The sequence below is a fragment of the Lipotes vexillifer genome, unplaced genomic scaffold (genome assembly GCF_000442215.2).
Source record: "Lipotes vexillifer unplaced genomic scaffold, Lipotes_vexillifer_v1.1 scaffold70, whole genome shotgun sequence".
Classification (NCBI taxonomy): domain Eukaryota; kingdom Metazoa; phylum Chordata; class Mammalia; order Artiodactyla; family Lipotidae; genus Lipotes; species Lipotes vexillifer.
The window spans coordinates 2,606,791-2,618,255 of NW_006789896.1; the positions used below are offsets into that span (position 1 = coordinate 2,606,791).

The window sequence follows — 11,465 nt, forward strand, 5'->3', positions numbered from 1 at the left end:
AAAAAAAAAAAAAAAAAAAAAAAAAAAAAAAAAAAAAAAAAAATAGTTTTGAGCATAAATAGTTATACCCATTTTACAGATCAAGAAACTGAGGTTTAGAGAGATTGACTTGCTCGACATTGCATGGACAGTCACAGAGCTGGTGGTAGACTTACGACCCTTAATCGGGCTCCTCTTACCTGTTCAACTCTCAGAAAATCTGTATGCACAAATCTCAGTGAGAAACAAGCCCCCTTCCACTGTGAGGCAGGGCATTCTTCGGTCAAGGTTTTCCAAGTGTCTGTGGTCAGATTAATTGTAAAGAAGTGTTGGGGCTTCCCTGGTGGCGCAGTGCTTGAGAGTCCGCCTGCCGATGCAGGAGACGCGGGTTCGTGCCCCGTTTCGGGAGGATCCCACATGCCGCGGAGCGGCTGGGCCCGTGAGCCATGGCCGCTGAGCCTGCGCGTCCGGAGCCTGTGCTCCACAAATGGGAGAGGCCACAACAGTGAGAGGCCCGCATAACGCAAGAAAAAAAAAAAAAAAAAGAAGTGTTGTCTCACTTCAAAATTTGGGGAAACTGAGGCACCATGGTGGTGAAGAATGGTAGCAAGCCCAGAATAAGGACGGATGCAGGGTCCCTGGCTCCTCCCATCCTCCTCCCTAATATTCACAGGTTGCGGCTTGATATGGGGTAGTTAGGAGTGATGGTTGCTATGGTAACCGCATCCTTATCAATGCCCATCCACATGAGATTTGCGCGGTGGCCAGTCACCCCACCCCCCTATAAGACGGTCATAGAAAAAGCAAACCACTTGCCCATTGCTGAAGTCCTCCCTGGAAGGAGGCAGGCTAACCTGTCCTCTACTCCCACCTCGTATAATAGGTGTCTCCCGCGTGATGGTTAGGGAGTCGCTCTGAGGGAAGCCAAAGTAGCGAAGACCTTTTCCCCCAGTGCTGGAGGATGCCCCATCTGGGCCCTGCAGCCCCTGCCTGCCTATCTAATCTCTGCTCACCCTCTCTCTTCAACTGGTAGATTCCTGCTATTCTTGTCTGTCTGACTCACCCCCGTAGACCATTAAATGCTCTTGGGGAACAGGCCCATATCTAAACTTGGCTATAGTTCCCACAACGTTGAACATTCAGTTCAAAAAAATAAAGGCGGGCTTCCCTGGTGGCGCAGTGGTTGAGAGTCCGCCTGCCGATGCAGGGGACATGGGTTCGTGCCCCGGTCCGGGAAGATCCCATATGCCGCAGAGCGGCTGGGCCCGTGAGCCATGGCCGCTGAGCCTGCGCGTCTGGAGCCTGTGCTCCGCAACGGGAGAGGCCACAACAGTGAGAGGCCCGCGTACCGCAAAAAAAAAAAAATTATCTCACATGATTCCTCCATACACTATGTATTGTGGCACCTTCTCCACTAGAGGGCGCCACTGGGATTATTCATTCCAAATCTAAATTCTCAGGGGACACTAGTGGGGGAGGCTAGGAAGAACACACACCCCGACTCCCACATCGCCCTCCAGCCTCCCAAAGCCCCCACCAAGGCCAGGCTAAATACTTATTTTTATTCTCTTTGTTTAGTTTGTAACTCCATTTGCCCTTGAAGCAAGCTGCCATCTCCCTTTCCTGTTCAAGTCTCTATGGGAACCTTGCTCAGTGCTTTAGATCAGATTTGGAACTTGACTTTTGGTCAGTGGTTTCCAAACCTTGCTATATACATGGAAATTACCTGGGGAACTTTTTTAAAAATCACGATGCTTAGCTCATACCCCAAACCAATTACATCAGAATGTCTGGGGATGGGAGCCAGACATCCATATTTTTTTTAAGATTCTAGGAGATTCCCATTCACAGCAGTCTGGGGAGCACTGCCTTAGATCTGTCTGATTTCCCACCCACAAATGATTCCTCCCCGTCACAGAGAGACCAGGGAGCTTGGCCATGGATTCAGCTCGCCCTGGTCTCTAGGTCTTTTGGGTTCAGTGGTGAAGAACCTAAAGGACTTCTTACTACGTACGTGATCTTGCAAGTCAGGCCTTGACCTTGGGACCCGGTCCCGATAACGGCACTTTTCACCCAAATTCATTCCCATTTTTTATACAAGTTCTGGTAGTTGAACTCAAACAACAGTAACATTTACACTGCACCCATAATGGACTGAGTGACGGGCTTTACATGCAAAAATCCCATTTAATTACCCATTTTGCAGATGACATGGGTTAGATAACTTTCCCAAAGCCACACAGCTCGTTAAGTACAGCAGAACCAGGATTTGAATCTACCTCCACAGACCGCAGAGCCCCCTCTCTTTATTACTGTGGAGTGGGTTGCCTCCCACATGCTTGATTCCTGTGACCACCTCTCAGGTGCCCCCATCCCTGCTTTTCTCTTGCCACTCTTCCCTTCTGCATTAGTTTCCTGGAGCTGCCGTGACAAAGTATGACAAACTGGGTGGCTTAAAACAACAGCAATTGATTCTCTCATAGTTCTGGAGGCTAGAGTCCAAAATCAAGGTGTTGGCACGGTTGGTTCCAGCTTCTGAGGGGTAACGTGTTCCATGTCCCTCTCCTGGCCTCTGGTAGTTGCTAGCAATTCACAGTGCTCCTTAGCTTGGAGATGCATCACCCCAATCTCTGCCTCTGTCTTCATGCGGCCTTCTTCCCGGTGTGTCTTTGTGTCTTCACTTGGTCTTCTTATAAGGACACCAGCCATTGGATTTAGGGCCCACCCTAATCTAGTATGACCTCATCTTAACTAATTACATATGCAAAGACCCTATTTCCAAATAAGGTCACATCCTGAGTTCCAGGTGGACATGGATTCCGGGGGGACACTTTTTTATTTATTAGAAAGTCTACTTTATTATTATTTTTTTTTTGGCTGCACCGAGCAGCTTGTGGGATCTTGGTTCCCTGACCAGGGATTGAACCCCTGCCCCCTGCAGTGGAAGTACGGAATCCGAACCACTGGACCACAAGGGAAGTCCCTGGGGGACACTCTTCAACTCAGTACACCCTCGTACCCCAGAGACCCAAGTTCTGCCTCTGACCTCATTCGCCCTACTGACCAGGGCTTGCCACCTGCTGACAAATCTTGAGGCTGATGACCTATTGTCCCCTGTCAGATCTGCAGCTCCTGCTGCTTGCCCAGCTGGCCACGGACAGACAGCTCCCAGCTCCCTCTGCCAGCATGGCCCACACGCTGGTCCCTCCCAGTCTCTGACTACTGAATGTATATCACAAAGGCAACACCGTTATTAATCTTGGATCTCTATGGTTGCAAATGGCCAGAGGGCAGGACCCACATCCCTAACCGTCCAGGGCTGGCCCAGACACCTGCTTGACCAGTGAAGAGAACAAGTTCTCAGTGAAGCCCCCACTTCCCCACCCCACCCACCCACCAGAAGTTTTACTACTTAGCTTTGAGCTTCATTGCTTTTTTTCTTTGCTATCTTTGCAGGAAATGGGTATATTGAAGGTAAAGAGCTAGAAAACTTTTTCCAAGAACTGGAGAAGGCAAGAAAAGGCTCTGGCATGGTAAGCCCAGACCCCTCTCCCATTGTTTGGAATTTTCTGTCATCCTGACCATAGCTTTGAGCATTGTCTGTCCTAGGTCATACATTCCATCAGCAGCCTGACATCTCTGGTCTTGACCCTTAGAGTTTTTCTTTTATCTGGAAGGATTTTTAAAATTGAAATACTCCCTTAGAAGAGTACCTTACCTCACTATCTCTGGGTGTCTGGGATTGAGGGGTGTTCATGGGTACCCGGGGTTGATTAACTGCCCAAAACTGCAAAAGTTTGTGTCTGTGTCCGTGTGTATAAAAAGTACTTTTTCCTAGGGGAGAGTCCATAGCCTACCTAATATGCTCAGAGGGGTCATGACTCAAGATTGGATGCCTAGAGGGTTTCAAGTGCCTTTATTCAAGACTGGAGTTTCTCAGCCTCGGCACTAATGACATTTGGGGTAGACAACTCTTTGTCACGGGGGGCTGTCCATGGCATTGTAGGGTGATTAGCAGCATCCCTGGCCTCTACCCATGAGATGCTAGTAGCACCCCTCCAAATTGTGACAATCAAAAATGTCTCTGGACATTGCTAAATGTCACCTGCAGGGGATGCAGAATCGTCCCCACTAGAGAACCACTGTTCTAGACCAACCAAGGTTGGAACCTCGGAAAGGACCTAGAGGAAAGTGGAGGATTGCTCCAAACCAGCATCTGAGCCAGATCGTACTGGCTCATGTGTGCAGGTGTCAGACTGCCCTTCATGGCCTGAAGTGACTGCAAATCATGTCCCACGCCCTTAATGGCAGGCACATTGTTTCCCCATGTGCCAACCTGGCATGATTGACTTCACTAAAGCCTTTTGGGGGAACGTCTGAAATACTGAAAAGGTAAGGTGATTGGAGCTAGTCTGTTGTGATTCCCATGTCTGGTTCTCGAATATATGGAGTCAGACCAACTCCCTCCCCGCCAGCTCCTGCGGGTCCTTTGGTCGGGGGTCGGCGGGGGGTGTCTCTCTACTCTCCCCTGCTGCGTGTCTGTTTGCCAATCCACTACTTATTAGCAAGTCTTCATGGAGCGCTTTGGGAGATGAGTCACAAATCCACTGGTGAACACCTGGTTCAGAGCTTGTCAGCGCGCCCTGGTGAGGAAGATGTCCAAGCGATGGGCTTAAGTGATGGAGGTGATTCACGGGTTTGTTTATCAACAGTCCCCCGTCACCCCTCATTACTAGGATAATGAAGCCCGGATCACAGAAAACACAGGCTTCACAACTGGTTCTGGGATCGTGGGGTAGATGGAGGAATGTGTTTTTACAAAGTGCTTCAAATCTGAAATCCTTCTCTTAGTCATTCCCTTCCTCAGATGGCATCAGGGGTGATTTTCAAGTCTGTCAACAACATTCTCAACTAACATCACCCCGGACTGGATCTGAGAGCAGCTGTTCTGTGGCAGAAAAAATATTGGCCTTGGAAACAAGAGTCATGGGTTAAAATTCTGATGATACTAGCTGGTGACCTCAGGAGAAGTCATGTCATCTCAGCCTCCGTTTGTGTGTAAAATGGACAGGCTACTAACATCATGGGGACTGTTGTGGAAAGCAAACAGGATGGCCACATTTGTGACAAGGGCCTAGGCTCATTCCAGGCACATTTGTAGATGTAACGCAATAAATATTGATAAACAAATACATATGGGCAAATTGAGACCAGTCCAAAAGGTAAAAAACAAAAGACTCTAAGAATTGGTAGAATTTTCTTTGGCCCAATCCTAGGAAACACACAACCCACCAGAAAGCCGTTAGAGAAGCGAAGAGGCTTCAGATGCCAAGATGATTCATCACTGATTAGCGATAAAGAAGAGCTCACTATTGCAAACACTTAACAAGCAGCACCCCAAGCGAAGAGAGGCTCTGAGAACTTCAAGAGAACCTTAGACTTAAGTTAGGTGGTGATGGCCCAACAGAACTTGTGAAGCTCTTTGCCTTTTTAGTAGTCACATTCTCTAGCGGACTATTCAAATGACCCCTCAACTATACAGACTTTCTCTTCACATTCTTCCTAACCTAAAATCAGAGTGAAAAGCATTGTAGAGTTTCCAGTTCGTCTTTAAAGAAGAAAATGAGCGATCACCTTTGCTCTGGTGGAGTGTCTAGAACTTATTGGGGGCCCCTGCAATAGGCTGGGCTTATTAGAAGCTGCCTCAATGAAATGTTGGGGCCTGAGTTCTCACATCTGAGTGATGGAAATAAGTCCTCACCCTTCTGGTAGACTTATGGTTTAATCCATCTCAAAGGCAGACGGGCATGTTTACTTAGGTGGTACAGAGCACATCCGTATGTTCTGTTTCCCTTTGAAAATAATGTGATTGAGCCTCAAAGAAGAGAACACTTAGGGCTTCCCTGGTGGCGCAGTGGTTAAGAGTCGCCTGCCAATGCAGGAGACACAGGTCCGAGCCCTGGTCTGGGAGGATCCCACGTGCTGTGGAGCAACTAAGCCCGTGCGCCACAACTACTGAGCCTGCGCTCTAGAGCCCGCGAGCCACAACTACTGAGCCCACGTGCCACAACTACTGAAGCCCGTGCTCCTGGGGCCTGTGCTCCACAGCAGGAGAGGCCACTGCAGTGGGAGGCCCATGCACCACGGCAAAGAGCGGCCCCCGCTCGCTGCAACTGGAGAGGGCTCACGCGCAGCAGCGAAGACCCAACGCAGACATTAATAAATAAATAATAAATTTTAAAAAGAGAGAGAACACTTAGATTTGGAGGAACCCTAAAAAGGGAAAGGGTGCAGCCCTGATTAGTCAGAGCATTGGTTCAACCTGGTTCCACGCCTGCATATTTGGGGTGCAGAATGATTCCCCACCATTGCTGCACCAAGAGGGTGAGAAATCCACGGTTCGCAGGGGACCCAGCAGCAAAATCAGCGCCCTCTGTCTTTCTGCAGATGTCAAAGAGTGACAACCTTGGGGAGAAGATGAAGGAATTCATGCAGAAGTATGACAAGAACGCAGATGGGAAAATCGAGATGGCAGAGGTGAGTCCTAGTATCCTGCTAAGAGCTACACGGGAAGGGCCGTCGGTTGCCTGTGCCTCTCCCATGCACAAGAGTCCTTCTAGGGATCCGAGTGAGGTGGTGGTCTTCAAGCCCCACCACCACCCCCAGCACTTAGGCTGATGAAAGAGAACAGATGGAGCTTTTCCTTTGACTCACAAGGAACGAGGAAGCAACAAACATTGGCCTAAGACAGGGATGAAGACTTTTAATGCTCTCAGGGTCCAACGGGTACTATAAATGTGTGATGAGCTCAGTTTAAGACAGAAGAGAGGGTGAAGTTTGCAGAACAGAAGAGTTCATGCCCCACCTAAAGGCATCCAAAGGCAGGTATGCCTGTGTATGTGTGTGTGTGTGTATATATAATTTATATATGTAGCATGTATAATTTATATATATTAATATATACACACATACATTCATATGTGTGTATTGATGTGCATAGATATATACATATTGTTAAAAGATAAACTGAGGCATGTTAAAAATTTTAAGAGTTTATTGGAGCAAAAATCAATTCAAATGGGCCAGCACCGAACCTAAAATAGTTAGGAACACTCTACCAATGGGAGCTAAGGGAAAGACGTTTATATAGAAGAGACAGTTACAAAGCAAGGGAATTATGCGACTGGCTAGAGTGTAAGTGTCTGCATTATTCAGGAAAGCCTAGTTGGCTGCTTTGGCTGTTTGTTTAGACTTTGGTTTGCTAACATAGGCTACTAAGGCATTAAGGCTACCTCAGTCTAATGGCCTCCTTGTTTAACAGTTTATATATACACACATACACTTATACAGACACATATACATGTGCATGTGTGTGCAGGCCTAACCAGACACCTCTGGAAATCAGTTTGCAACCCATGGTCAAGTGGTCCAGAATGATGACAGCGGCACACAAAGGAGGGCAGAACTCCTCCCAGGGTGGATTGGTTGCATGGTGCCTTAGGTCAGTGCCCTGGAAGGAGAGACTGAGACAGAGATTCGTGGGTAGGATTTCAAGAGAAGGGAGGAGACAGCAACAGGAAAGGGCAGAGGAAGAAGCTAAGCAAGCGTGTGGTCTCAGCTGGAGCCTTGCCTTGGCCTGATATCTTGGGGGGCTCTGGAGTGTGGATTGCGCCATGGGGTTGGCCCCACCTTGAAGCAAGGGGTAGGATGGTCCTTTGTACCCCTGTGTCAATCAGGCGTTGGATGCAAGCTGCCCCCTCCAGGATGGGGGTCGGAGGGGAGGATGGCTGGGGCAGTTTGGTGGAGGGAAGTTCTCCTGCAGGGGGCAGCAATGAGCCACTAGCAGTCATCCTTCACAGCAGCTGAGGGATGGGCTACCAGCCTAGTTAAAGGTGATCTGTGAAAAGCACCAAGACCATCCCTATAGATGCCTAAACTGCAGGCCTCAGAACATCCTGACTCAAATGGGCTTAAACCAGGGGTTGGCAAGCTTTTTCTGTAAAGTTCCAGACTATGGTCAGTGTTTTAGGGTTTGCAAGCTGTAAACCCTGCCTTCAACAACTCTGCCCTGTGGCACAGAACCACCACAAACAGTATGTAAATGCAAGGGCCCTGCCATGTTCCAATACAAGTTTATTTACAGAAAGAGGCATTGAGCCAGATTTGGCTCATGGGCCATAATATACTGACTCTTAGCTTAAACTATGAGAGGCTCCTAATGAGAAAGGCCATGAGAAGGACTGACTCCTGGTGAAGGAGACAAGGTCTCCAGCCCTGCTTCTCGGCAGTTCTCTTGGTTCTGTTCTCCACCCCTAAAACAGCTTCATCCTCAGGCTGGTAGCAAGCTGGCTAGAGCAGTTCCAGGCATCACATCCAGATGCAGAAGGGGCCCATCTCATTTGGTCCCTGATAAGAATAAGGAAACCTTTCCCAGGGGTACCTGCAGTAGACCTCCCCTCACATTTCATTGGCCAGGAGTAGGTCACATGTCTAGCCATAAGCCAATCACTGGCCAGGGAAATGGGATTATCACATCTAGCTGAGACTAATTAGGATTTGCCTGTGACTCAAGCATGCTGGGGGCAGAGAAGAGGGGAAGGCCATTGTGGGGGGAGGGGGGCAGCCAACAGTGTTTGCAGCACAAGAGTCCTTGCAGTTTTTAAAAAATCGGATCTGTTGTGGTATAACTTACATATAATAAGCAGTATTGATTTGAAGTGTAAAATTCCATGAGTTTAGACAGTTGTATACAGCCATGTAATCACCACCACAATCAAAATACGGCATCTCCATCACCCCCAAAATGTTCCTCTGTCTGGTCAGGCCATCCTGCACTAGCAGCCACCAATCTCAGACTTGTTTGCATTTTCTAGAATTATATATATGGCATCATCTATTAAGTATTCTTTTGAGTCTGGATACTCGCGTTTTAAAGTGGCACCACTTTCTGTCCCTCCAGCTGCTCATACCCGAAGGTTTGGGGGTGACCCAGAAGCGCTTCTCAGAACATCCTTCTTCCCCTTTGAAGGGCTGCCAGCCCCTGTTCTCAAGGAAGGAAGCAAAATGGAGCAAAATGTGACTCCCATGCTGCCTTGCCACTGGCCGGTTTCCATCCTTCCTGCAGGAAAGTCTGTTTGCTTCCTGGCAGGGCTCTCCATAATGTTACTGTTGCTCTCTGATCCCCACAGCTGGCGCAGATCTTGCCGACCGAGGAGAACTTCCTTCTGTGCTTCAGGCAGCATGTGGGCTCCAGCACCGAGTTTATGGAGGTGAGACCAAGGCGCTGCCTTCTCTCTTGCACATCGGGGCCTGCCTTTTTCTCGCGTTCAGAGCCAGGCCCCCAATGCCTGCGAATGGTCCCTGGAAGACACTAAACCCCTTTTGAGTAGCTCAACTACTCAAAATGTGGTCCACGGACCAGGAGCATCAAAGTCGCCACCACCTGGGTGCTCGTTAGTAACGCAGAGTCCCGGGCTTCTCTGGAGGCGCAGTGGTTGAGAGTCCTCCTGCCGATGTAGGGGACGCGGGTTCGTGCCCCGGTCCAGGAGGATCCCACATGCCACGGAGCGGCTGGGCCCGTGAGCCATGGCCGCTGGGCCTGCACGTCCGGAGCCTGTGCTCCGCAACGGGAGAGGCCACAGCAGGGAGAGGAAAAAAAAAAAAAAAGAAATGCAGAGTCCCTGACCCACTGAATCAGAATCTACATTTTAGCAAGATCCCCAGGTGACGTGTGTGCACGTTAAAGTGTGGGGAATAAGGTGAGAAGTAAGCTTGGGTAAAGTACCTTTGGAAGATAATGTGTACACACCACTTCCCATTTGGGTATTTGCCATAGATATTTGCATATTACAAGCTCTGAGAAATCCTGCAGTAAAGAGACCTGTTTCACTTGGTTTGCCTCCAGAATCTTTCATATTTTCTTCTCACTCAATAGCATTAGTGTTCCTGGAATTCAGAGTTCCAAGGAGCATGCTTGAGAAGGATGGATTTAGGTACCATTCTAAAACTGAAAAAGCCCAGTGAGAATTCCAGTTTCCAGTATCTTCCAGGTTTGGTCTTTGACTGTGGTCTGGGCTTCACTGTCCATCTTTAAAATGGATGTTGCCATCTTTGCAGTAGCAATTCTTTGAGATCCTCATGGGAAATAGGACATCCAAACTCAAGTGTCTTTTGAGTAATATGCAATTGATAGATTGAGCCATGTGAAACTGCTCACATTTAACCATTCTTTACTTACAAAAATTGGAAATTCCATACGGTTTAACCAAATATATTACTAATCCTGATGTCCAGCAAACTACCAGTTATTTTTTGCTATTTTTCTGGGGCTCTGCACCCTAGCCATTCAATGTGTGTCCCTCAAGGTGAAATTCAACCCATACCACCCCCGCCACACACACACACACACACACACACACACACACACACACACACAGTGCCTGCTGTGATAAATAATGACTAGCCTTCAACACAACTCCAGTTGCCATTTGTCATGTTAAATCCATTTCTAGCCACAGGTAATCCCCTGTCCCTGATTCACTGCTTAAAAATGACTGGAGAGCTAGTCCAGAAACACACATGGCAGTGAGTTCCCCATATAGATAGTCAGTTAGAAATAATGGATTCTTAGGGCAGAAGACTCATTTTTTTAAGTGGTAGCTTGCCTAAGCATCAGATATGGATTTAATTTTATTGTGCCTTAAAGGATTTTCTCCAGTTTTTTCACGATGGCAAAATTCCATAAGCTGGTCATTGACATGCTGGATTCTGTTCTTAGTTCCCCCCTTGCCTGTCTAGGAGGAAAACTCTGCATATGCATAGAACTTGTCAGGGTGCTGCTTTTGTGAGTGTCCGTTTTTCTGTCTGTAGAAAAGGGAGCATTTATACTTGATTACTCCTTTCCTGATAGGGAGGTGGCCAGAGATTGGCCTCCCTTCCACCTACGATCAGGAAAATAGGGCTGACAGCTTGCAGGGGGCAGAGATGCTTAAAGAGGAGGGGAGGGAAACCCTCTCTCTCTAAATCATCAGTGGTTTCTCTCTGTGTAGTTGACATGGTTCCATATTTTACCTGCCTCTATCCTTTAAGCCCCAGCATAACTACCGAGCCAACGCCACCCCCATCCCACAGGTTTCCTAGGACCCCATCATCCTGCAGGACCATCCCCTCCTGGGGTTGTCCATTCGTTCCATCTTTATCCGCTGGAAACATGAAATGGCCCCTCTGTAGCCCTGAAAGGTTTGTGCTGTCAGATGCTTCCATCCCACTACTCATCACAACATTTTCCTTTCTAACGTTAGTGACACCTCAGGATTTCTTTGAGATTCCAGAAAGCCCAGGTTACCTGAACTCTTTTCCTTGAATGGGAAGAGAATAATGGCCATACTTCGTGATGGCTGAGCACAAAGTATCGGATGGGAAGAGAAGTCCAGCGTGAGAGCGTGGAGCTGGGGGTGGATCCAGGGAGGGAGGGAGGGAGGGAGGGA

General features: G+C 48.3%; 1 protein-coding gene across 2 annotated transcripts in view; it reads left to right on the forward strand.

Annotated features, from left to right (window-relative positions):
• The window catches only part of CALB2 (calbindin 2), a 29,337-nt gene that overhangs the window by 8,270 nt on the left and 9,602 nt on the right, over nucleotides 1–11,465 (forward strand). For both annotated transcript variants that reach the window (XM_007462966.1, XM_007462967.1), the window contains exons 2-4: nucleotides 3,436–3,512; nucleotides 6,427–6,516; nucleotides 9,168–9,248. In XM_007462966.1, coding sequence (XP_007463028.1) covers nucleotides 3,436–3,512; nucleotides 6,427–6,516; nucleotides 9,168–9,248 — 248 coding nt within the window. The remainder of the gene's footprint in view (nucleotides 1–3,435; nucleotides 3,513–6,426; nucleotides 6,517–9,167; nucleotides 9,249–11,465) is intronic.